The sequence below is a fragment of the Phyllostomus hastatus genome, unplaced genomic scaffold, assembly GCF_019186645.2.
Source record: "Phyllostomus hastatus isolate PE091 unplaced genomic scaffold, TTU_PhHast_1.1 phas_contig_159, whole genome shotgun sequence".
Taxonomy (NCBI): Eukaryota; Metazoa; Chordata; class Mammalia; order Chiroptera; family Phyllostomidae; genus Phyllostomus; species Phyllostomus hastatus.
The window spans coordinates 39,540,318-39,567,179 of record NW_025333640.1 but is presented as its reverse complement, the minus strand read 5'-3'; the positions used below and the strand labels follow the sequence as shown (position 1 = coordinate 39,567,179).

The 26,862-nt window shown below is 59.5% G+C and overlaps 1 protein-coding gene across 1 annotated transcript; it reads right to left on the bottom strand.

Moving 5' to 3' along the window:
* Positions 1–276: 276 nt before the first annotated feature.
* On the bottom strand, positions 277–26,862 carry NDNF (neuron derived neurotrophic factor). Its single transcript, XM_045831295.1, has 4 exons — positions 26,455–26,862; positions 7,023–7,219; positions 4,100–4,224; positions 277–2,509 (listed from the first exon to the last, which is right to left on the bottom strand). Exons 2-4 carry the CDS (start codon positions 7,211–7,213, stop codon positions 1,101–1,103), a joined length of 1,725 nt encoding a protein of 574 aa, XP_045687251.1. The 5' UTR covers positions 7,214–7,219; positions 26,455–26,862; the 3' UTR covers positions 277–1,100.

The window sequence follows — 26,862 nt, the reverse complement described above, 5'->3', positions numbered from 1 at the left end:
CTGAGACGCGGTCCCCGTTCTCCTCGGCCCCAGCCTTAGCTCACGCCCAAACCGGTTTGCGCAACTGCATGACGACGTCCAAGTGGAAAGCACCAGACGGCCAACGTTAGGAACCAGCAGCCTCTGCTGTTCCCTCGTTACTGATTACGGTCGGAGGGAAAACCTGTGGAATGCGCCCGACTGCGTACCTAACACAGGTGCTCACTATTGGAGTGCGGGCTGTTCGGGGCGTCTGCCGGACACTCCGGGGCCCACAGCTGGCCCCTGCTCGTCCGTTCGAACAAGCACCCACCGGGGCCCCCTCGATCCTCACGGCAGCCAGCCGTGCGCGGTGGAAACACGGCGGAATGCCCACTTCCGGTGCCGCGGGGGCTTCGGGGGGAGGCGGCGGGTCTTCTAACCATAGAAAAGGGCCAACTCCGGTGCCCACGCACAGAGAGGCACCGCCGGGTGGACAGAACACGAACTGAATACACCAAGGCAGCTGCCTGGGAAAAGGAGCAGCGTGTCATCTAATATCTTTAATTTTATGTACACGAACATCATGTGTGTCCATTTTGTACACGAGATACATACCGCACTGCAACGTTTGACTCGACAGGCAAGAACTTACAGCATCACCGACGAGGGGACCGTCCACTTAACACACTTAGGTTAAATCTGCACTTTAACAGGAGAAGAATTTAATAGTTTACGGCCATAGAGACACGGACATTTAAAACGAGACTTTATAAAATAATTTATATTTATATTTATATATATATATATATCTTCTAGCATCTATAGAGGAATGATTTGCATTCTGTGGATGTGTGCAATGAATGGCATACTTTAAACTTTCAGGTAATAAAATAATTTAGGAGCGGTTCATGCAGTGGTCAAAGCAAGGGACGGCGGTGCCTTCGCGACATCCTCTGTCTGAGACGTCGGTGCGCCCGACGCCCCTGGGGCGCGCTGGAGCAGGTCTCCCCGGCCGGGGCTCGCCAACACCCACACACACACACGCTGACACCCTTCCTGCCACGGCACGGGCGCGGGGAACCCGGGCTCACCCTGCGTCCCTCCCGGCGGTCTGGTGCGTTCCGCACCCCCGCCGCAGGTCACTGGCAGGACCTGCGGGTCTTCACGACCTTGCTGCGGTACTTCACCGAGTGGCCCCCGTGCCCGACGGCGTACACGTCCAGCAGGTAGGCCCTGCCCGGCTGCAGGCCTGTGACGGTCTCCGTGGTCACGGCCCTCTGCGGGTTCTGGCTGTGGAAGTACTTGCAGAGGACCTTCTCCGACCGCTTCCTGCTCTCAGGGCCCAGGCACTGGTTCTGCTCCCGCCGCCTCCGGCCCTCGTCGTAGCTGCCGTCCACCTCCCTCTTGTAGATGCAGAACTTGCTCCGGTCCCGCGTGCCCAGCCAGGCCACGGTGGCCGACGAGCAGGTGCGCAGCCTGTCGAAGGTTTTGACCCGCGTGTCCGCGGGCAGCGAGGGGAAGGAGTGCTTGCCCGGCCGCGTGCTCGCCAGGACCTTCAGCACGGACGCGCCCCTCCTGCCGCCCTTCAGGCGGACCAGGTACTTGGCCTTGGGCTTCCCCCTGAGCAGGAACTGCCGGACGCCCTCCACGCTCTGGGACAGCACCAGCTTGCCGTCCCTCCTCACCTGCACCTGCGCCGCGCCCAGGCAGGAGTGGACGAGGAAGGCGACCTTCTGGTGCGAGGACACCGGGGCGAACCGCAGGAACTGGGCCCCCTGGCGTTTCACGAACACCTCCGCCACCCGCCCGTCCTTCAGCTCGGCCGCCTTCGGCTCCGCCTCCCGCTGGGTCCTGGCGAAGGCACCCACGTAGGCCGTGCTCAGGTTGCTGCGGCCACTGGCCACGAAGACGTCGAAGTAGTACTGCGTGTCGGGCTTCAGGCCCGAGACGGTGAACACGTTCTTGTTCCCGATGCAGACCTTGCGCACGTCGGGCCGGGGCCGCGCATGGGCCGGGCGGCCCGGGCCGGGGGCTGGCTTGGCCGGGAAGCCGCCGCCACCGCGCTCCTTGCCCGGACTCCCCGCCGCCAGGAAGCCGAAGTGGGCGAAGTCGAAGGGGCTGAAGTCCAGGCCGGGCTTCGGGGCCACCATGAAGGCGTCGTCCAGGCTCAGCTTGGCCTCCACGGCGCAGAGGCTCTTGAAGTTGTGCTCCTTGTTGACGACCACACAGTACCGCGCGGGCTGCCTCAGCAGGGAGGCCGTGGGGCTGGGCTTCCAGGCCAGCGTGACCGTGGTGCGCCCCAGGGACACGACGTCCACGCGGGGGTCGTGCGGCAGCTCCGGGTAGGGCTGGTCGGACTCCGGCGTGGTGGTGGCGTAGACTTTGAAGTGTGTGTCTTTCTCCGTGGACAGGAGCTCCAGCTGGTACAGGCCGGAGGGGGAGCTGGACGACAGGAAGGACTCCACGTCGTTGCCCTTGTAGGAGAACAGCTCCGCGCCCTGCTCGCTGGTCGCCTGCTGCCTCTGCTGGTCCAGGGGCTCCGGCTCACCTGCAGGACACACACGGGCAGAGGCGGCGCGTCAGCGCGGAGGCCGCGGCGGCCGGGCTGAGCCGCAGCTGAGCCGCCGCGTGCCCCCCCCCCCCATGGTGGAAACTACACCTGTGCCGGGCAGACACGGGAAACGGGGGGCGAGAGGAAGACCCACCCACACTCTCAGCCCACACACGGCCCCTCGGGGAGACTTGGGGCTACTTCCACCCAGTCTTGTCTTTATATATATATTTTTCCACAATCGATAGCATTCCCTCTAATGTTCCTTTGTAACGTAATCGCTTTCCTTGTCATGAATAGATGTAACCGGACAAGCCTCTACTTTCGAACCATGCTCTTCTCCCTTGAGATGATAGCACGGACATGGCGCTGTGGTTAACTTCTGGACCGTTGTAAATCGCGCCGTTCCCCTGCGGGGAAGGCTTTTCTGATTGCAAACTGTTTCCTCGGGACGGACTCCAGCAAGCGAGGGGGCATTCTAGGTCAAAGTTGGCCGTCCTGTTGGAGGGTGACCCCCCCCCCCGCCGTCAATCTGCCCACAGAACGGGCTGCCTCCCTGGCGTTTTGGCGGCCAGGCATTCTGCTCGCCTCGCTTCTGTCGGTAGGACTGGACGGTCTCCTGCAGACACAGCCCGAGCGCCCGCCTTCCGTGGATGGAACACGGGGCCTGGGGGCGGCACTGAGAACAAGCTCTTCCCCGCCGTTGGCACTGTGGCCACCAGCCATCCCCCCGGGATCAGTGCGTGGGGACCCGGGGAAGGACTGGGTGCCCAGTGGGAGCCCACCTGTCCCAGCCCGCCCCTGCAGGCCGACAGGGAGGCACAGAGGACCTCGTATTTCAGCCACAGGACCAACACGGCCACCCCACGATGGTTCCCTTTCCCCCTCAGCCTCATCCCTCCGCACACGCACTGTCGGTCTCTCCCCAAATACTCCTGTCCCTCGTCCCCTTCCATCTGGGATGCCTCCGCCCACCCCCCGACAGGGAACGGCAGCTTCCCAGGGCCCCCCGCAGGCCTCCCTCATTCCCAGGTGTCTCGTCTGCTCTCCATCACTGGCACCGTCTCTCCACGCCCGCCCCGCGCCCGCCGCGCCCTGCTTCTCGCCCCAGGCTCACGGAGGTCTCTCTCCTCGCTTCCTCCCCTCAGGCCCCAGAGATCAGAGGGCCTTGACCTTGGCTGCGTGTCAGAAGCACTGGGGCTGAGCCAGAAACAGCCCCTGAGGGCAGACAGCCCCGGGGCCATCAGTGAGACCCTCGGAGGGCAGAACCCAGGCGTCAGTGTTCTGGAAAGCCCCCGGCGGGGACCCCCATGTGTGGGCAGGGCCGCAAACCTCAGCCAGAGGCGCGAGTCCAAACTGCAACCTGCCCCGTTCCCTCGGCGCCCACGGCTGCCTCTCCTCGCCTCTTCTTCTACCACGGTCACGGCCGCCTGATGCCTCCCCCGTCTCCCTCATGTCCCTCATGTCCCTCATGGGCTCGGCAGAATCTCCGGCCGCACCTGGGCGCCCTGCTGACACAAGGGCGCATGCTCCACAAGCCCTCCGCCACCCACGCGGAGGCCCGGGCCCACGCCGACCTCTGCTCACCTGAGCCCTCCCCGCTGGCCTCCTCCGGCAGCTCCTGCAGGCTCAGCTTCCACTCCAGGGGCGTGTCGCAGGGCGTCACCGTCACCGAGAGCGGGGTGTTGTCCTCTTCCACCACGAAGAAGTACCTGCGGGGAAGCGCGCCCACTGAGACCGCGACCACCCTAGCCTCTAGCACGCCCGGCCGAGGCGGGCTGGGAAAGCACGCGGTTTACTGTTCACCCACGTCACAGAGAGTAAAACGGGCCGTTTCCCACAAACCAGGGCACTCCCGGCATCCCCCGTGCCAGCCCAGGAGCCCACGGCTCTGCCACCAGATGTGCCGGCCACGCCAACAGGACAAACCGAAACGAGCCACGTGGGCAGCACCGGAGTGCGCAGTGGGCACCTGCCGCCCTTCGTGCCGTTTCCTGCAGGCCTGCCCCTGTGAGACCCGTCACGGCCCAGGGCTGGCGGACCGAGAGGTCCTGCATTTTCCACCAACGTGGTGGTGCATTTCTCGGTTACCCTGAGGCCACGCCAACAGAGTCACCCACTGTGTTAAAGGGTCCCTTCCACGGCAGCGGACTTCTGGAAAGTGTGAGTGACCTCCGTCCACAGCTGTCCTCGCACCTGTCTTTTTGGGTAGAGGCACCTAATCCCACTGAGAAGTATTGTTTTAAAAGTAAAGACCCGGCCCTGGCTGGCGTAGCTCAGTGGATTGAGCACGGGCTGCGAACCAAAGCATCGCAGGTTCGATTCCCAGTCAGGGCACATGCCTGGGTTGCAGGTCATGGCCCCCAGCAACCACACATTGATGTTTCTCTCTCTCTTTCTATCTCCCTCCCTTCCCTCTCTAAAAATAAACAAATAAAATCTTTTTTTAAAAAAAAGTAAAGATCTGGGTTTCAATCAGTGGAAAGACACATTTCTCTGCCACTAAGACTTCCCAATGAATTAAATAACCTGGTGATTTTAAAACAAATCTTTTAAAAAAAAAAAAATCAAAACACCCTGCTCTGTGCTTTCCCTTCCGATTTTTTTGGATGCCTCGAAAGACTTGCGAGGGAGGATAACAACGCCGCCCGACTACAGAGACGCCACGTGCCTTCTCCCTCCGAGTAACCCACGTGGTCCCGCGGCGGCGTCTTGCCAAGCCTGCGTCCCGAGAACGAGGAGCCCGCGGTTTCGGCACCAGCGAGCCTGGCTGGCTGGCCGGCTCCGCAGGGAGCTCAGGGAGGCTCTGCCTCCCGTGGACGTCACCCCCGGGCATCTCTCCGCTCCGTGCGCTCTCCACAGCCGCCCCACCGCCCTCTCCAAAGGGGCAGCCGTGTCTTCGACTCTGTCCGGCTGCTTTGTGGCTCTTTCTCGCCTTCTGAGCTCCGTGATTCACCCCGGGGTAGAGCGGGGGGCTCCGCCTGCGCACTCTTCTCTGCCGGTGCTCGCCCCCGTGCGGCCTCGCCCAGGCCCCCGGCTCTCACCTCGTCCAGGTGAACGACTCTCAGGTCTCAACCGTCAGCCCGAACTCTGACCTCACCTTTAGACACGACCCCCTCTGCCACCCTCACCTGGATGTGACTGGGAATTTGAACTGAAGGCAAGGAACCCAAACCTCCGACTCTCGCCCCGGACCCGTCTCTCCCGCCGTCTGCCTCGGCTCCGTGGGGGACACCCCAGCCCCCCAGCTGCTCGGGACACAGACACCGCGCGGAGTCATCGCCGACTCCTGCCTCCCCCGCCCCACGTGCGCGGACTCGGCACACACCGCCGGCTCCGCCTTTAAAACGCGCCAGGAAGCCATCACCCTGCGCCCTCCCCCCTGCCACCCTCCCGTCCAGGCCGCCACCAGCTCTCGGGTTATCTTCCGCTCTTTGCTGCTGCTCCGCTTTCTCTGGAACTCTGTCTCTAGTTGCAGTGGCAGCAGTGACTCTATGTACCAGTTTCGCTGCATATGTGTCCGTTTCTACATACGGACACAGAACTGATGTTTCTATCTTCACTGCAACCCTCTCCTTAGCCGGCGCGCGTTAGCACCCCACCCAGTGCGGGTGCCAGAGCCCTGGGTGGCCGGCTGTGGGGAGAAGACAGGACGAGAGAGTAAGTAAAGGAAACAAATGCTGAGGGCGCAGAGGCGCACGTGCCCACTGTCCTGAACATGCTGTAATAAGAACGTGTTGTTTCAGAGGGAAAAACTGTAACCTGCGTTTAAAGACCACTCAGAACCAAAACTCACTCGGTGCTGAGGGACTGGACGTTCGCGGCTAAGCTCTTATCTGACGCCGTGGGCGGGGAAGCGCGTGGGAGGCTGTGTTTGAAGAGCACTGCAGGGTGGGGCGTGGGCGCCTGTGGGCCACCAGAGTCATTTTTAAGGGAAAATGCTGAGTCACCCAAAAATGTCAAGAGACAAAATGGTAAGAGAACGATGTGTCCGGCAAGCAGCCGGCCGGCGGTAGCTCAGCTCCCCGGCCAGACCGCGTCCTGCGCCCCTGCCTGCCCGCCCGCCCGGGGCCCAGCCTCAGTCGCAGTGGGACCCGCGCCCTCCCAAGGTCACCGTCCCTGCCTCGCGTGCCTTCACCCTTACAGATGTCACCGAAAGGGCCGTAATTAAGATGCCTCAAACCTTTGAAGAATCACATGTATTTGACGAATCTCATTTTAATCTTAGACAGTCCCTCTCAGAGATTTTCCCCTGTCCCGAAGAGAAGAAAGTGGCCATTCCAAAATGCAAGAAACGCAAAAAGTGCCCTTCTCTACCCAAAAGGTCCTGGGGGGCAAGAAACAGAGCCCCCAGGGGAGGCTTAGGAGTGGCGCCCCCACTTTCCCCTGGGAGAGAACGCAGGCCAAGGTTCGGCATGCGGCGTGAGCCGGGGCGGGGTGGGGGATCTTCCCTTTGGAGCAGGGGTCCTGGACGGGGCCACTGACCGTGGAAGGGCCGGAGGGAGCATACCTTTTGGGCGTGTCTCTGAAGAGGTAGCTGCTAATTTCGGCCCCGTCTGGAATCACCGCAGAGTCGTGGAAAAGCGCCTTGTCCCGGGTCTGCGCCTGGAAGAGCTCCTCGTCGCGGGTGGGCAGCTTCTGGGCCCGCGCGCCGGGCGCCAGCGCCAGCCACAGCAGCCACCACCACGGCAGGGGCACCATCCTGGACTGGGGGACAGAGACAGGCGGGTGAGCGGCACGTCTGCTGAAGGGGACATGCTAGCTTCGTGCTGACACAAGGGCAGAGCTGTGCTGGGTGTTTTGGATCATGTGCACGATCCCGAAAACTCCATGGGCTTTTTTTCTACTTCAAGGTATATCGTGGACTTGACCATGAACTCGCTGGAACCTCAGACGAGGTAGAAGACTGAGAGAGAAAAGCCTCCCGGGGCATGGGCCTCCCTGGGTGCTCAGAGAGGACGCACGCCCCGCACAGGGGTCCCTGCGGGCACCTGCACGCAGACGCCCCCGCGTCCGAGCCCCCGGGGGAGGCGGAGAGCTGCGGAGGGCCGGGGCAGGGCGCTGTGTGGCTGTTTCTCTTTGCCCTGGCGGAGCGTGACACCCGCACAGGAGGACCCTTGCCCCCCACACCGGGACTCCCACCGACCAGGGGTTTCTGGAGGGCACACAGGGTTGAACCTTCTCATCGGTTAGCCCGTCGTCCGTCCAAAACCACGAGGCGAGTTACTGGCCGAGGGCAACCCGTCACCCGACTCTGGGCACCATGTTCACATACGCGCCCCTGCTGCACTGGGGAGTGGGCTCAGATTCCCCGCCTCAGACCCCCGGAGGGGAGACCACCGGGTGGCCGGCGAGTCCCTTGGTTGTTTGCTGTCCCTGACTCCCGCCACCGAGCCCCGACGCCCTCACAGGCCACCGTCCCCCGCACAGCCCGGGGGGGGGGGTGCTGTCAGCGACCGACTTCTGCATGTGGCAGTGTCCCTGAGGGGAGCCTCACGCAGGCAGGTTCCTGCGTGTCGGGAGCGAGTGACAGGCCTCACGCTTGCCCCCCGCAGGGCTGGGGCCTCCCCCCACCCCCCGCCCCCGAGGACAGAGCTGTGTCAGCACGGGCCTCGCCGAACTTCCCTGACAGTGCCCACCGGGGCCCGGGGCTCCGGGGAAGGGGCCGATGGTACCTGGAAGAGCTTTAAATAGAAAGTCAAATGCAGCCACTTGTGATAATTTGTGACGAAGCGAGAAGCCCGTTTTATTTCTGAAGTCCTGACTCCAGCTCTGAGGTCACCTCCACTTACACCACCTTTTGACTTTAATTCTATCTTTCTCTCCGTGCTATTAAAAAGAGGCCCACACAACTAACACACTTGGAAGGGAGTAAGCGTTTTCTTTTCTATGACGGGCGAGAAGCAGCTTTATCCCAGCGAGCCTGCTCAGAGTGTCCTTCCACGTCTTTCCCCAAACGGTGTTCTCCGCCCCAGGCTCTGCGGTTTCTAGACCAAAATCTCTGCGGTCACGGGGAGTTGCCACCTGCAGAACAAGGTGCTAAGTTCACGAACTGCACTGTTACATCCAGTCCTCCCAGTGCCCTGGTGAAGCAGGTACCACTCTATGTAATGACAAACCTTCACCCGGGCCGCATAGTGCAGTCGGTTAGAGCACCACCCCGATACGCCAAGGCTGTGGTTCGATCCCCGGTCAGGGAACATGCAAGCATCAATGAATGAATAGATAAGTGGAACAACAAATTGATGTCTCTACCTCTCTCTCTCTCTCTCTCTCTCTCTCTCTCTCTCTCTCTCTCTCCCCTCCGCTCCCTCCCTTCCTCTCTCTCTCAAACTAACCAATAAATAGAAATTAAAACCCTCCTTGCACGCAAGAAGAGAGCAGATGGAAATGCGCTGGACCTGACCGCAGAGCCCGAGCGTTTGCCCGCGATCCCGTCTGCGGAGAAAGACGCCGTCATTTCCTGCCACGGGCCCCTGCTTCCCACCCTCCTCCCCGGCAGCAGTGTCGTCGAACGGAAACAGGGCGGACAGCTCAGAGACCGGACTGTTCCTTCCAGCTCCTGACTGGGGGTGTCATCTCAGGCAACTAATTCACTTAACCCCTCGGGGCCTCCGTTTCCTGAAGGGTTTGGGGAGAGGATCTCTCGATGCTAAAAACAAATGAGGATTCGACTGATGCTAACCCCACCCCCCAACAACCAGTGCACAGTTTAGGAATACAACCAGGACCCCTTCAGTGCCCTCGGCGAGTCTGTCCCCCAGCCCTCTGTCTGCCCTGGGGCCAGTCCGGGGCAGCCTGGCCTCCTCAAGCCCCGTGTCTGCCCGTAAAGCTGACCAGTGCCCAGTGCCACTGGTCAGCCCAGCAGGACAGATGGCCCAGGGCCCCAGGATGCTGGGGTATGTAGGCCAGCCCCAGAGTGAAGAGAGTGGCTGGCTCCGACTGGCGGGAAACTTCCCAGCATCCTCGGCCGCGGTGGGAAAAACTTCCTCTCTATTAAATCACCTCATTACAGTGGTGAAGTTTGAGTTAGTAACAAAAACACGAATACATTGCGTTGCGTGCATGCTGCAAGCCAGGGGGCCTCTGAGTGCTGCGCGGGCGTCAGCCCACGTGACGCCGGCCGCAGCCCCGTGGAGCGCGCACTGTTATTTTCCTCCGTCCCCAGACGGCCAGACCGAGCCACCGGCAGGGAAGACCCCAGGGGCACAGACTACGGTGTGAGGGCGGCTCACTAGTGTCCAGGAGTGACTCTACAGATACGGTGAGGGTGAGTCTCGCCTACCCCCCTTGTGAGCTACGCAGCAGTTCAGTGTTTCGTGAGGGGACCAGCTTCCGACGGGGTCGGGCAGCGCAGGAGCCAAGGCAGCTCCCCAGGGCTCCCCCCGCCGCTGCCGCACGCACCTCCTGGGCGCAGCAGGACAGACCGCCCTTGTCCGTGGTGAGCTGGCCAGGGAGGCGGAGCCTGGGCGGCAAGCTGCGGCACGACCCTGCCTGCTGTGCAAGGTCTGAGCTCCCGGCTCAGGGCCCCTCCCGTATGGGGCCCCACCACGTGGGCCCTCTCTGCACCCTCCCACGGGAACTGGGGGGCAGGGGGCAGTGAGAGAAGGTGCGGACACTGTGGATCCTGCTGCTGCTCTGAGTACCGAGGTCCTTTATCTCTGACCCAGGAGTCTCGGGCCGTGCAGCGTCAAAACAAACAAACAAAAAACCGAGGCACACTAACGTGTGAGCTAGCAAGTGGGGCAACCTCTCAGGTCCTCACAGCCCTTGACACTGAGCGTGACTTCTTGAATCGTTCACCAGCTCACCAGCAGCGCCGGCGCAGGCAGGCTCTCTCATTTAGACTACCGCCACACGGAGCAGGCCCAGCTTCGCCTTCTGCTTTCTCTGCGTCATACACCGGGGGTCCCCCGCTGAGGGTCCGTCAGCCCGCACTTTCTGCTTCTGAGTCAGCGTCACCCATGTCGATTGTCACAGCAATTACGGGCACCCGGACGCTTTCCCGAAAATCGTGCTATAAAGTGAGCATGATTCCCCGTGTCCTTCCCTCCCTATCTTCTCTCCGCTGTAGCTGCGGGAGAAGACGGGCGCCGGCTGAGCCTGCTGGGGAAGGGACTCCAATACCCCACATACTTACGGTGTCGCAGCGCTCGCAACACTGCAACGCACGTCAGTCAGACCATCACCCTGCGGTGCCCTAAACCTAGACAGTGACGGACGCCAGTCACTTTCCAATAACACTCCAAGGAGAGTCAGTGGAATCCCAGACACAAAGGTTCACATCCTGGAGGATTATAGCTTCCAAATGTTATCCGATAACACTCATTTGTTGTCAGGTATTAGAGAAAGTCAATCATTTATTTGACACCATCAGTTTACGGGCAAAAGTTTTTGACAAAATGTATTTGAAAGAAGCATGGGATATAACTAATCTAAAACTATTGTGCAGACGTATGGAGTGTATTTTTAGAACTTATACCCACTGATTCAAATTTAAAGCTTTATGTAGGTATTCTTAAAGGGTGGTTTTAAGATTGTATAGATGTTTTTTCCTGACCAATAACACATTTTCTCTCATTCTGCTTAAAGGCTTAGTCACTTTAAATAATTAACTGAAAATACATTCCTAAGAAGAACGTATTTTACCGTCCGTCAGAACAGACTTTTGCTCTAAGTTACAAAGTGCCCTCTAACAGTGTGACGCTCCTCTCGTTGCTTCTTCTCGTGGCCCGTAGGCACCCGGAGCCCCTCTGACGTTCGAGTGAAATCGCGCATCTCAGAATTCCTGTCTCGCTCAGCATTCTTCCTTGCCCTGGGCATCCGGCGGGCCACCCAGCCAATGGGTCTGGGCAGGAAGAAGCCTCGGTCTCTTCCCACGACCAAGGGTCCAGCCCCCACAGACACAGAGAGTGGCCAGGCTGATTCCGAATATTTCACTCTGCCAGCAGGGCAGGTGACAGGGTCCACAGTGGCCCCCCGCCCAGAAAGGGCAAACGGAGGCGTCGTTACCCCACCGCCGAGGAGACTGACCTGGACGGTTGCCACGGGAAAGTTCTGATAAGCTACGTCGCCAGGCGCCGACCTACAGCCCTGACCCTGCTCCGGCCCTCGGGGGCCGTCACTGGGACACACATACCCCCAGAGGCCGCTAAGACGGACGCGGGCGGAGGAAGACAGACGCCCTGCGACCTGTAGTCCAGACAGCTAATCGTGTCGGTGACGGGCGACGCCAGCCAGTTCGTCCGCTGGAATGCCCGCTGCCCTAGATTCACGTGGCTTTTGAAATATAATTGTCCAAAGATTGGCCAGAGGGAGAGGCAGTTTTGAACACTGAAAAGTAAGTAACTTTGAATGTAATTAGTTCGCATGACACACACACACATTTAAGGTCAATCTATTTCGAAACATTCTCTAAGTCCCAGGAGTTGACGTGAGAGAAGAGGCAAGTGAGCGGTGGTCCCGCCAGAGCCCCTTCCAGGACCAGATGTTTATGTCTACATGTGCCCCCCCCTGCAGCGAGCGGGGCAACACTCCGGCTCGGGGGTGTGGGACGGGGTTTGTCGGGAATCTTTCCGACCGAGGACGGGGCTGCTTCTCCCACTCAATCTGCACCTTCCCTGCTGGGCCCGCCGGCCCTGACCCCCGGGGAGAGTGGACACCCACGGGCTGCAGGGGGCGACCTGAGGACCGGCTGCCCCGGGGAGGCCGTGGGGAGAGACGGGGTGGTCCTGCTGCTGCTGCAGGAGTGGGGCGGGGGCGGCTGGAGACGTGCACACCCTCCTCCTCCCACTCTCAGCGTTCACTTGCACTTTGCAGTCCAGGTAGCCCACCGAGTAGCGGGAGCCGTCAGGCTGGGCAGGGAGGTCCTCTCCCCGAAACCCGGGGAGGTGTTTGGGAACTGTAGAACGGCCGGCTGGTGGGCGAGAAAAAATTAAAGGCGGCTGGAGCAACCCACCGGCGCGTCAACCGACCCCCAGGGTGACGGCCAGGCCTCAGGTGACACGAGACGCCTGAGGACGAAGAGAACCTGCCCCAGGGTGCCCACCACAGCGGCACCACTGTCACACACACACACACACACACACACACACACATGCACACACACAGGGGTCTGTCCCGAAAGTGTCCGGCCACGCACTATGAAAAATAGAGACATTTATTGAAGAAACTAGATACAAGAAACATTGTACACAGGACAATGACGCCTCAGTCCCCTTCAAAGCAGGCACCTTGGGACCTCACTCAGTTCTCCCAGCGTCTCTTACCCACTGCTCAAAACACTCTGCAAAATCCTTTCTTGGAATCGCCATCAGCTGCCCCATCCTATTTTCCTGAATCTCATCAACGCTCTGAAATCTCTTCCCTTTCAAAGGTGATTTTAGTTTTGGGAAAAGCCAGAAGTCACAGGGCACCACATCTGGGCTGTAGGGGGGCTGAGTCACCTGGATGATGTGATGTTTTGCCAAAAAACTCTGCACGTGACATGATCCATGAGTGGGCACCTTGTCATGATGAAGCTGCCAATCACCAGGTGCCCATAGCTGCGGCCTTCTGAGTCATCTGAACAGTTTCCATGGAAGAATGTTTAAGTTTAACACAAAATTGGATGCAGATTCTTTGCTCTACTTACTCGGTCATTTTGAAGGTGACAGCCACACAGTGCACATGCTCACTCAGTGGCATCTCCCGCCCCCACTGACTAGTGCAGTGAAGTCATCATTGTGCACACATGTGCACTGCAGTCCACGCTCCTTGGCTGCCAGGTGACATCGATGTCCCACAAGGCGTTCTCATTCTATTAACAATGGCTGGACTTTTTCCGGACAGACCTCATAGATGGACGGCTATTTAGTTACGTTATCTCACTAAGGTAAGGAATTTGCAAATGTGGGGGATAAAAAATTCTTCCGGGTTTTCAGGTCACTGCCCAAGGCTCTTTGGCTAGACGGCGTCTCCTAAATCGAGGGCCCGTGACCTTGGTCAGCCCGTGAAGCCCTCACGTCAGACGGGCACTCAGCAGCCCGCCCGCCCGCCCGTGCATCACGTGACCAAAGCTGGCCCCCGCCCCCTCCACCAGCCACCGGGGCCCTCAACGACCTTGCAGAAACACGTGACCCTATCTATAAAAAGTGTCATCACACTCTTTCAGACACTGCATGTTTACAAGGTTTAACAAGATCAGCATCACCGGTATAAGCATGCCACAGAAAGTACACAATTAAAAAGAAAAAGCAGAGTGTCATTAAGACTGACTTAAAACCTGTCCAATGTCCCCAACCCTATGGAGGCCACAGACACGAAGTAAATTTACAGTGACCCGCCAGGACTCCGAGTCTACTGCAGGCAGAGGCATCTGGGATCAATGAGACCTACCGTTTAATTACAGAGCGTGGAAACCTCACGACTGTAACTTAGTGAGGATCCTTTCAAGGGCCGGGCTGCCGCAGAGATTTCTGTTATTTTCTTTCCCTTTTTAACTGCAAATATTTAGTCTTTTAACTCTATTTTTAAACCCAGGGGCATTTGTTTTTGTTTGAATCAGCCACACCACATCTAATGATAAATCTGCAGCCTTTGACCGAACTGTAGAAGGAAAAGTGCGGCATTGGTGGGGAGCCCCGCCCCCGGGTCTGCCGCACCCCGAGCTGGGAGCCCCAGGCTGACCGGGCACGTCCGTGCTGAAACGCCCGGTCACATGCACCCGGAGCCCTCCAGGCAGAAAATCGGCCATGGAAGGGGGAAAAAAGCTGAATTCCCAGAAGCTGCCATGTTCTGTTGTTTTTTGCAAACAAGGAAAATGTTAACTGAAATTAGTTGGTCGTTCTTATAAATACAGACGCCTCCTTTGCTGAGGCTGCGAATTCGGGGCAATGGAGCATATCGTGGTTTGGTCCGTTTCCACACTGAAGGGGGGAGTAAAGCGGGTGGCAGAAACGGGTTCTGAGAGAAGCCCCTAAGGAGAGGTCCCCCACCCAGGCTGGCAAGCTCCGGGCCCACCCTCACCTCAGAGTGTGGCTGCCCCACGCCCACTCCCACGGCCCACGACGCACAGCGGCCTCGGGCTCAGAGCCCAGGGGTCCGTGACCGCGTGGAGTGATGGCTAAGGTTTCTGGGGTTCATTCACCACGTCAGTCGTCTGCGGGGTCAGGACCTTCACGTGCACTTCAGCGGCAGGAGCTCCAACCTCCTCTGCCACTTCTCTGCACGGCCGCCTGCTTCCATTCGGGAGGGGGACTAAGTTCGTATGAGAAGGCGGTGTAAAATGGAGACCTGCCAGAGATCCAAACACAGCTTCCATTCTGTCTCACACACACACACACACACTCACACACACACCCTCCTCAAGGCGTGTGGCTCACGGCCGGGCGGCACGCCCGTGGTAGAAGGTAGCCAGGGCTGCACAATCACAACCGTCGGAAAGGGGGCCAGACTTCAGTGAGTCACTGCGCACTCCCACTGCCATTGATGCCAAGAAGAAGCATCACGAACAATGGACAGGGCCAGGCTAAATTAGCGCAACAGCTTTGACCCAGGAAGGAAGGAGTGGATCTAAAATGGGATGGAAAGATACAATAAACTCAGAAGTAATTTAGAAGATAATGCAACATAAAACTGGAACAAAGTGCTGAATATCTTCCTATCAAGATGTCCCCTGTACGCGCAGCCAGGACACTCGGGGTGGCTTCCACCGCGTCAGGAGAGGCCCGTGAGCGCCGGAGTCCAGACAGCCCCGAGCGAGGGGAGGGGTCACAGGCCCAGCTGCTTTTCTCACTCCAGTCTGGCCATGAGCCTCACTTCCTGTTGATCTGCACCCTAACGAGCATGACTTCCTGTGCACTGTCCCCCAGAGCAGCTAGCAAACGGCACACCCCGCCCCGTACCGACCCTGAGCGTGGAAGGCGCACCGCAGCCTGCCAACGGTCCCCGGCGACAGCCCGGTCAGCCCAGACGGCGAGACGTGAACGGTCACGGTCAACAGAGGCCGCGCCCCTGCTCTGTGCGTGCCGCGCGAAAACGGCACCGGCGGTGCAGAGATATGTACCGCTGCCCTCCCCGCTGCCCCTGACTCTACGTGACAGCCCCACGGCCTGGCTGCTCTCAGAGAACCCGAGGTGCCCTCCGGTGCCAAGCACAGGACGAAATCAAAACCGGGATTTAAAAATACCCCTGATCAGGTAATACACTCTAAAGACGGGTGAGTGAAACGGATACACCAGGGATCTTAAGTAGGTAAACCCTAAAATGATTCTTATTTCCAGAAAGAAGAAAAAGAGGAGGGGTATCCGAGTACAGAGTTGTCTCGTTCTTGAAAAAAGAAGTTAAAGTAACGGATTTTGTACACGTACTTCTCCCGCCATCTCTCTCATAAAACCCAAGGCCAGAAACAAGCCTCAAACTCAGAGGAGCCACGCCTTTTGAGAGAAGAAATAATGTCCTCCAAGGTCGCGGACTCCCGACAACCTGGAAGTTCAGAGAACTCCGAGAGCACAGCTCCCGCGCCCCCTCCCTTGTCCTCCTGGTCTGACCTCCCCCCAGCCCGTGCCCCGTGCTCTCCCCCCGCGCCCCGGGCTCCTGTCCACTCAGACCCGGAGCTTCCTGCAAACACTGGAGTTTAATGTGGCTCGTTCTTCACTCTTCCATCCTCTGCTGTCGTGCGATTTGTACGAGCAGGTGTGCACGTACGTGGGGATGTGCGTTTGTGCGTGTGCATTCATCCAAGCTCTGGGGCAGCTCAGAGGCCGCCAGCGGGGAACAGGCTCTGACCACCGGGCGTGGAGGAAGAAGGCCGGAGCTGAAGGAGCTGTCGCAGGGCCGTCCTGGGCGCTCACACCTGAAGCAGGTATCCCGGGTCGCTGTGCGTTAGAGACTGAACACAGAGGCCAGCGTGCTGGGTGTTCACAAACGATCACCCGACAGCAGCACACGCCCGACACCCTTCTGCTCAGCCCCGGGAGGCGGCGCCGGAGGGTGTCCATGCTGCTCAGTGAACGGAGCTGGACTAAACCCGCCCCGCAGGGAGCGAGTGCGGACTTTCCCGGCCCTGCCCCGGCGGCGCGCGGGTTTGAGTTGCGTGTGTGGAGACCAGAGAGCTCAGGATTCGGCCCCGGCCCCGGGAGGCTCTGCACTATCATCTCTGGGTTAAAAGGTGACCAGAGAACAGGACAGCCACAGGGCAGACGACACAGGGACCCGGCGGCCACGTGTGTAACGAAGAGCCCGTGGAAAGTGGCGACGACATCACACGAGCCTGTGAACCGGCGACAAACACGCGACCAGCCACGACAGGTGGACGCACCCACGTGGGAACTCAGGCCCACGACGGTTTCCTCCCTTTCCCCCCAAACGTAAGACGCACAGTGAGGGGTGGTTTTCTTCTTTACAAACGATGGTGGGGAAGCATGTCGGAGAGGCTGCAGCTGGGAGGGCTGCAGGCCACGGTGCCTGGCGGCCATGGCCCCAGGCAGAGCCTGCAGAGGGGAAAGAGGGTTCCAAACGGCCCCTCTGCTGCCACTGCCTTGTTGGTGGGACTCGCTTGGAACGTCAAGGCCTTTTCGGCAACAGGCTGCATTTGGGGGCCGGCGTGTTCGTAGTAGTGCGTGTACACAGGCTCTTCCGCTACGTAAACTTACTTATTCCTCATTATGTCTTAAAGGGCTTCCAACTCTCAGGACACTTGGAATATCACATCACGTGTGTCTATAATCTCCCTCATCTTCCCACTGAAATGTACAATTTCATCCAATATGGAGGTGAATAAAATGTCATTTATTTTAAATATCTTAGAACGGACCTTACGCCAAAGCTTACCTCTCAGCAAACGCCCCGTCGTTGAAGGCAATGGAGTAGCCGCAGAGCTGAGTCACGATGCGTTACTACCAACCCAGACAGGAGCTTCACAGCTCCCTGATGTTGTAGTTTTGAGTCGGCCGTACATCACTGGACTATGGTTCAAAATCATAGTGCGTTGCCCTGGCTAGCGTAGCTCAGTGGATTGAGCTCGGGCTGCGAATCAAACCATCGCAGGTTTGATTCCCAGTCAGGGCACATGCCTGGGTTGCAGGCCACGGCCCCCAGCAACCGCACATTGATGTTCCTCTCTCTCTTTCTCCCTCCTTTCCCTCTCTAAAAATAAATAAAATCTTTGAAAAAAATCATAGTGGGTTGTATGTCTCTAACAAACTTTAACTCACTCTTCCAAGAAAGTATGTTTTATTACTTCCTCTTCCAGACAACTCGTCTCCAAAGGATGTTAGTGGCTCTCCCTGTCACACACACACACACACACACGCACATGACTCCGACTGGACAGATGGTGCGTCTCCAGGCATTTTAGCGCCCAGACCTGAATGGCCGGTCGGCTGGACTCCTACCGCGAGGGCTACGGCAAGGAGAGGAGATGTCCCCTCGGGAGTTGACCCCACGGCCACTAGAGACTTCACCGGGCGAGGCCGCCCACGAGGGGGCCTTGGGGGCTGGGGTGGTACGTGTGTGACGGCAGCTGGGGGCGGGGGGCGGGAAGGCCACACGGGAACCTGCAGCTACTCAGAACCCGACACTCCTTCACTTTCCACGGCGTCCCCTGTTCGACACGTCTCCGGCCTCCCAGCAGGGCAGGTGTGGGCACTGTGCATCTGTCTACGGCTGCTCGTGCTTGTACCGTTCTGAACCAGAATACTTCTACTCTCGAAGACGAGCAGGCTAGGCATGACCACAACTACCACCTCTGACAAGGTAACTATCGCCAAACCAAACACTGAGCACACAAATTACCCTACAATGAAGGTCGTGGGGAACTAGACTCAATGAATGATTTTTTTGAATCATTAATTTTTTTTAAAAAAATGAAGTAAATTGTGTCCTTGCAAATTAATTTAGCAATTCATCTCTACTTTAAAATTTTAGACATTTCCATCCATTTTGCTTTTGAAATCAGAGAGTTATCACTTTATGTTACATGCTTTGGGAGTTGAGAGGAGTCTGCTGAACCGGGGCCGCATCCCCCGGGAATGTAGTGTCTTTCCCTGCAGTGTCTGCAGGGTGCAGTGTCTTCCTCCCTGGGCTCCTGGGGAGAGTGAGGACAGGAAGGACGAGGAGAGGCCTTGTAACAAGGGTGGGCCACACACAGCTATAATCAATAAGCAAACCGTTTCCATTCACATCGTGAGCTCCAAAGCACAGAAACGTCCCCATGCAGGTTAATACCTGGGAGCGCCACTCAAAATCAATAAAATTTCAAATAAAAATTTCAAAATGTCATACAATATATGTTTTTACGAGGGCATGAAGAAGGTTGGATAACATTTTTAACTCGCAGGAGACTGATAGTTTTGGAGCACAGCGGAATGTAACAGGTACGCACGGGCAGCTGAGGAATCACGAAATGCTCATGCCAGTAACTAAGACAACGGGGTGATTTGTCTGTGGGCCCCGCGGTCAGCTTCCTGTCCACCTCCTTCCAAGAACTCTGACCCTAACGCATTGTCCCCAAGCCCCTCGGAATGGTGACTTCAGAGTATAGATGAGAAATACCTACAAATAACTGACGGTACCCTGTCCTGGGATGAGAATCATAGTTTTTACTACGGAGGATGAAGCTGTACACTCCGATCTTTCCCTGGTGAATCTGCGGGCTGGGCTGACTTCTTGTCGGGGGCAATCAGAATGTCCTCATTTCCACCCGGTGTTGCTTCTACTGAATAGGGGCCTCCCCCACGCCACCTTTTCCTGTTCAGGGTCCGCCCGAGTGCTGAGTGAGGGCGCCGTTGCCAACAGACACCACGCAGCATTAACCGGGCTCGCCTCCTCCTTCACGCACAGGAGTAACGGTGGGTCGGCTTCCAGAGGCCTTCGCCCTTTGTCCTAACGAGAGGTCCGGGCGCCACCACGGGGCCCGAGGACCGTCCCTTTAGGGGGCTTCTGCCCTCCCAGACGGACCCTCTCAGAGGCCGGCACCCACCTGGCCAGCATCGTTTCACAGGCGGTGGGGCACCTCCACCTCAGCTGCCTCAAGACGATCTTCTCTCTCTCACTTTACTTAACAGGCACGTTCTTAAAGACAAATATTCACTGGACCTAACCTTGCAGACATACTCTCAAACGTCCTAATTCCTCGACATCAAGACTCTGTGTCTTGCCCCGGCTGGTGTGGCTCAGTGGATTGAATGTCGGCCTGCAAAGCGAAGGGTCTCAGGTTCAATTCCCAGTCAGGGCACACGCCTGGGTTGCAGGCCAGGTCCTCAGTCAGGCACGTGTGAGAGGCAACTGATTGATGTATCACTCACGCAATGTCTCTCTCCCTCTTTTTCTCCCTCCCCCCTCTAAAAATAAATTGATAAAAAGTATTTTTAAAAAGACACTATGTCTTAAATTCACACCCAGGTAGAGGAGAGGTTAGGTCCATGATCTGTGGGGCTCAGGGCAAGGCCTCTTGTCCAAAAATGAAGATTCTAAGATGGCACAGGCAGAGCATTCAACTCGGAGCAGGGCTGTCGCCTGCCGCCCCAGGTGTAACTTGTCACCGAGTGCAGACACGTCGGTGGCCGGAGGAATGACCAGCAGGTGGGTGCTGGAGGCAGGCCGCCCGAGGGAGGCGAGGGCAGAGGTCCCAGGGTCCCCCTCTCAGGGTCGGTCTACAGCTGGCCTCGCTGTGGCCTGGCTTTCTCCAGCCCACAGGCGGCAAACACCAGGCCCGCGGGCTGAACCTGGCCCTCCACCTTGTTCTATCCGCCCCGCACCTTGTTTCTGCCCGGCGGCAGCCCCGAGCGCTCGCTTAACTGTTAAGGAGCAGTTACACTGATACAGTCCTCAAATTACATTCGGCCCTTTGAAGGCAACCTCGAGGCTTATGTGGCCCCCAGTGAAAATGAGTTTGACGCCCCTGCCTAGCCAGTAACACCTTGTGAGAGGTCAGCTGGCACCACCGGCCCTGGTCGGTGTTTCCGAGGTTCTAGGGGGCCCTGTGAAACACAGGTGAACGTTGAAGATGAAAAATCGCCTTTTGCAGGTGGCGTCTCGGCACCACGAGAGGCCCCCGGGACGGGCGGTGAGCAGTGGCGGCCCCCGGCCCCTCCAGCCGTCTCCCCGGGGCCTGCCTGGGAGTTCGTCCCCCAGTGCGGGCAGTCCCGCCACCACTGCTAGAGAGCCACACTCCCCCCCCCCCCCCCCCCGCTGGGAGGCAGCTCTGTTCTCCCACAAAGAAGGAACTCGTCTTTGTAGCACGTCGACGCCTGCACTGGAGGGCTGCCCAGCTCGGGACACCAGAGAGACACACTCCTCAGGCGCCTCTGCTGGTGCTGGGTGACCGGTCTCTCCCACCACCGTCCACAACAGATGCCCCTTCAACGACAGGGCCCAGTGACTCCGGGGCCCACCACAACACCAAGCTTCTGACCACGTCAGTGCGCTTTGGGGCCGCTGTAACTCAGTGCGAAATCACCACGGTCACTGAGCGCTAGCAACACATACACAGTCTTTTGATTAAAATCTAGAAAGTATCCTTGTGGGTGAAAAGGGTTTTATTTTTTTTTCTTTACATGCATTTTTAACTAATGGATTAAACACATTGATGTGTGTATGTGTTTGTCTTTTTTAGGGTTGGGGTTTTGGGGGATTTTTTTGGTATGACTGGTAACTTAATCAGAAACACATTTTATCACAGGAGTAAAATGCCTCAGGTCACACTCGGCGCCACGGGCTCGGAAGCCACGTGACCCGCCCGCGAGAGGGCAGGCCGCGGGGACGGCTGTGCCGACCCCTCACCTCGACGCGCCGTGAGCTGCGCACACGGCAGGGCCCCCGCACCGCGGCGGCCGAGAAGTTGGGGAAACCCGTCCTGAGGAAACCACGCCCCGAGACAAGGGTGCGCCCCTTTCGGACGTCGTGTGTTCAAGGAGGGGCCACGCGGCTGCCCCCCCTTTCATCTGCCAGCCGTCCGGAGGTGGCACCGTCACCTCTGCCCACAGACGCTTGTCACCGTTTCTGTGTTACAGCTCAGCCCATGGCCACGGTGACTTCGAAAATGTCACCCTCCGTGCATCTCTCCGAGTTCAGTTGTTCCTGCCTATCTGATGAGGTCCGGTCTCATATTTAACCTGGATCTGTGTCTTTCGGGGCATTGCCTTGGAGAACAAGACAGAGTTGGGAGGGTGTTTAGTTGTGAGAAAGCACCACTTGAATGCAGCGCCTGTTTCTAGCTCTGCCCGCAGGCTGTGGGACGGAGGCTCGCCCAGCACACAGCTGGAGGGGGAGGCCGCTGACACTGACTGCACGAGAGGGAGAAAAACACCAGCAGCCAGACACCCGCGTGGCTGCCCCCTCTCGCACGCAGCCGCCCCCTGTGTGTGATGCCGGCTGACGCCGTTCCCACGGGCGGGCGGGACAGCGGGACACCCACTCACTCGCCACGGCCGGTGGCCGCATTCCCCACCGCACCACGGAGGCCGGGGCCGGGAGCTCCGCTGGAATAGCTTGGTTTCTGATCGTGCGCGAGATCATGTTTCCACTGAGCTCCTTCCAAACTCCATGCAACCTTGTCACTTCTAACAATGGAGGGTTTTTTTTCCTCAGAGCTCTATAAAAGGCAGCTAATTCTTTGAAAAGAATAATTAAGAGAGACATCTGGGAAGTTAAGGATACGCCTCGTGCCAACTTTTGGTTTTAGAGGGTCAGGGTTGTCACAAGTGAAACCGAAAACAAAAACCTCGGGGAAACGGAGGAAGCTCTGAGCGTGTGCACGTTCACACCGGTGGCAGGGGAGCCGGGCAGATGAGGACCCACAGCGACTCTCCAAGTGACTGAAATAAACCCGTTTCCGAAGGACCCGGCAATCATGGGGGCGCGATGGCACGTCCCCTGGGCAGTTTCCGCGCCGGCAAACTCGCGGTCCGCGGGCTGTGGGAGAAGTCGGAACCCAGCCGAGCTCCGCGAGTTCTTCAGACTCAGATGGACAGCGTGAGGGGACGCGGTGTCCAGCCGTCCTGCAGCCAGACCTGCCTCTCCGTCCCAAAGGGGAAAAGCTGCAGAAACGTGTCGCCGGTTCTCCTCCATCCCACCCAGGCCTGACACCTTACTCTCGTTGTTAGAATGCCGCACAAGCAACACTCCCTTTATCTGGGGTGCGTTCCTAGGGTAGACTCCCTGTTTTCAAAATACTTCACGAGACGGGAATGCATGGCCTTGTCGGTCTGCAGTTGGTAGTAAAACTCCGGCAAGAGGGGCGGAGCTGTGGGTGCAGCGTCTTCCGGGCTCGGAAGTGGGTTTGGGGAGGACACAGCCGAGAAAGCGTCCTCTCTGGGCACCGACTTGGGCACCGGCGGCCGCCTACAGGACGGCAGAGGTCGGGGTCAGCTCAGCCGTGGCCGGGAGACCCGGGACTCTGCTCCCACAGCCCCCTGCACACAGGCTCGCCCTGCAGCGCTGCGGTTCCCCCGAGAACAGACCTGGATTCACGGTCAGCGTCACTGCCACGCGATGCAGAAAAACGCTGGCAGTTCTGTTTCTGCCCCCTCATCGCGTGACGCTTTTCTGAGAACAACGTAAAAACAGCAGCAAAAACGCACATGCAGAAGCATGACCGCACGCCTCCCGGTGTCCGCCCGCGTTTGTAACACCCTGGGGAGACACAGCAGAACTCAGCCTGACTTCGGGCGACACCCTACCGGCTGGTTTTAAACCGAGTGAACACTGGAGGACTTGAATGGTGCCATCAGCTTCAAAGCGAGGGTTTGGATTCACTCTTCAGCTATAACTTGCTTAGCAGTTGCTTCTATGAAACGATTGTGAGCCAAGGGAAAGGACAAATTACATTTGCTCAGAATAATCACTCCAAACTAAATATTTCGGGGTTCTAGATACCGTGTCAAGGTCAAAGGGAAAATCTGGATGGTTTTCTGCAGGTGGCGTGTGCCCGTGGCCCAGTGCAGACGCCCCTGGGGTGGGCCCGGTGGCTGGCTGATGGCCGCTGCCCCGGCGGCACCCAGCTGCCCGCAGCAGGACGGGGGGGCAGCTGCAGGGGGGCAGGAAAGTGTGGGAGCGCTTCTCAGCCCCCAGCCCCAGCCACCCGGTCCCCGGGAGAACGACAAAGAAAGGTTTAAAACGGTTTTCATCAGCGCACCAGCTCCTATGCTGTCTGTTTACTCGGGCATAACTGTTCCCCTTCCAACACCTCCTCCGCCATCGGGCAAGCCCACGAACGGAGTTCCGTCCTCACAGCCGTGACGACGAAAACACAAGCCGTTCCAGAACAAAAAGTCCGACCTCCGGCGCGGCCGAGCAGCACTCCTACAGACACAAACACAGGAAGACAACCGAACAGACACGCTGTACGTCTGCCGTCCCCCCTTTCCTTCCAACGAACCGGCGGCCTCACGGCTCACTCCCGGTGCTCCAGTCTCGGCGTCTGGTCAGCACGTCCAAGTGAGAAAACCAGACTCGGCAGCACCAGGTTCACAACGCCGGTCGGGAAAGTCGCCCCACCAGGTTTTCCGAGGGCTGGACCATGGCGGCCGCTCCAGGGCAGCGAGTCCTCAGCCTGCAGCCCACGGCCAAGGCCACGGCACCCTCCCTCTGGTCGCCGCCTGTCAGTGACTCTTTCCTGCATGGCGGCCCCCCAGGCGCGGGACACCCGAACCGGCGGTGGGGGGCGGCCCTCCTTCTGGGGAGGATATTTTCCAATTATGTATCTGTAACTTCTTAAGAGATAAAAGCTGTATCTGCGAGTGATTAAAAGATGTTTTAGACTCATCGTCCCGGCTCTGCTGAAATAAAGGCGTAATTTAAACCACACGTCGGTCATGGCAACGTGGGCCCGCTACAGAGTTCGAGCTTCTTTTTTACGATAGTTACTAATTAAAACAGAGTGCACCGGCCGGCCGCCCCGGGCCTGCGGGGCCCGCGGGCAGGTCCAAGGAACGAAGCGTCCCAGCGCGAGAAGGGAAGCAGCCGTGCAGAAGGAGCCGCAGGCGGCTAGGGTTCGAGGGGGGGCAGGGGGGCAGAGGGCAGGTGTCCCCTGGGGTCAAGAAGTGGGCGGGGCGAGCACTTTCCCTTCTTTCTTTAAAGGGAGAGATAAAGGGCTTTGGAGAGCACTCCGACAGAGCGCGGGTGTCTCTGACTGCTGAGCCCCCCACTCCCGGCCGACCCACCCCCACGAATCCCCCAACTCATCCGAGTCTCTCTTCCAGGGTGAGCGATGGGAGACTTTAATATAATCCTGCATACGGGCTGAGATTGAAAATGGGAATTGGGACCATAATTAATTACGTTGCCAAGTTTTCCGAACTTGAAGAAGCCAGGTGGAGGCGAACGAGGCTATTCCGCACGCCCGCAGCCTTCTGAAAGTTCGGGGGTTAACACTTGAATAAAATGACAGCACCTCCTCGACGTCTGGTTCGTCCCAGATGCGGAATGAGTGCCGGTCATCAATGCCCTCTCGGTGCTTCCCCGGCCCGAAACCGCCGTCAGGAGAGACCCGCACGCAACCCGAACCAAGTACCTGCCCAGCCGGCCGGCCGGGGCGAGGGCCTCTTTACCGCCCTTCATGAGCGCGAACGAGCCCCAAGGCCCATCTCCCTCCGCGCTCTGGGCTCCGCGCGCCCATCCGCTCTGGCAGCCGCCCCTCCGGCCTTTGGGGACAACCACACGCTCGGCGCCTCGCGCCCTCACCAGCCCCCTCGGGAGGAGGGCCGCGCGCTCCGGTCCGCGGCCCGGGAGCCTCGGGCCCCAGCGCAGGGGGCGGAGAAGGGAGCGGGTCCTATTGATTTCTATTGACGGCGCCCGGGTTCTCACCGGCGCTCGGGGCCGGTGGGAGGAGAGGGGTGGGACGAGAGGGGGAGGTGGGACCGTCCCCCTTGGGAAGAGAAAGGGATCGGAAGCCAGGCGGGGGAGGGGGTTTAGACCGACCAGCAGCTACATGAATAAATTCTCCTTTGTGATGGACCCTGATGGAAAGATAAGTAAACAAATTTTACCAACCCAACTAAGTTTATCCAAACAACTCAGTTAAAAAAAAATCAAACCCAGAGACATTTGTTCAGGTTCCTTTCCCCCTCAAGGCCTCGGTTTCAGGGAGCTCCTTGTGCCCAGAGCAGGGGATGGACAGCACCCAGAAGGGCCCGGGCGGAGGGCCGTGCGCCCGCTGCAGGACAGCTCGGCCGGGCGCGGGGACCGCGGAGTCCGCAGCGCGGAGCGGGGCTGCGGGTTTCGGGTCGCGGGAAGGAGGGTGCGCCCGGGGCGCAAGAGGAAGGCAGACCGCACCCCGAGCCTGGGTGTGCCGGAGGGCGCAGCTGGCACCGGACCGCCGGTCGGGGTTTCCGAGCGCCCGGCCGCTCTCGGCGCGGTCCTGCCGGCTCGCCGACCGGAGAGAACGCTGACTTGCGCCGGATCCCGGCTGGGGCGCGACTCCCGTCGCTCCGTCCCGCCGCGGCGCTGCTCTCCGGGCAAAGTGGGACCCGCCACAGGCCAGCCCGCTGATCCCTGGAACTTTCTCGACGCTCGCCCGCGGCGCGGAGGACTCGAGGGGCTGGAGCGGCGCCGTCCCCGGTCCCAGCGCCCGGGGTGGCCGTCCAGAACTCGCGTCCACTCTGCCGCCCTCACCGGGCCGGGCCAGCCCGCAGACGGCGCTCGGAGGGCCGGAGCCTCAGGGAGCCGCAGCCCTCCCGCGGGCGGGCCAAGAGAGAGCCCAGGCTCCGTCGGGCACCCGCGGGCTTCCGCGGATCCCGAGACCCCGCCTGTCCACCCCGCCCGGGTCGCCCCCCACGAGGCGGCTGCGGAGACCCGCCCGCGCCCCTCGGGCCCGCAGCTCCCCGCGGCGGGAGCCCTCGCCTGCGGGGACTGAGTGAGGGGACGCGCCTACCCTTCCCAGGAGAAGGTAGCCCCCCGCGCGCGCGTGTCCCGGGAGGGCGAAGGCGCCGGGCGTCGGGGGTGGCTTTCCTCTCCCCACTCACCTGGAGGAAGCCTGCCGGTTCTTCCTGGGGGAGAAGAAACTCGGGCCCCGCGGCGTTGGCGCCAAACGTCTACGTCCCGCGGCGGCCAGACGCCTAGCCCAGCGTCCGGGACCCGCGGGGGCCGGCGGAGGCGGCAGCAGGCAGGAGGGTGCAGTTGCCCGGCGTCTCAACTTTGCGGGCGGCGCTGCGAACTTCAAAGGCGACGAGGCTGCGGCGGGCGGCCGCCCAAGTTGCTGCGAAGTGGAGCGGGCGGCGCGGGGCCCGGAGTGGGGCGGGAGGGCCAGTAGCGGCGGGAGGTCCCCGAGCGGAGAGGGTGCGGAGGATGCGGCTGGCGAGCGGGCGGGCGCGAAGGGGGGAAAGGGCGCACGGGAGGCGGCGCGCGCGGCTCAGCCCGCTCCGCTCTCTGGC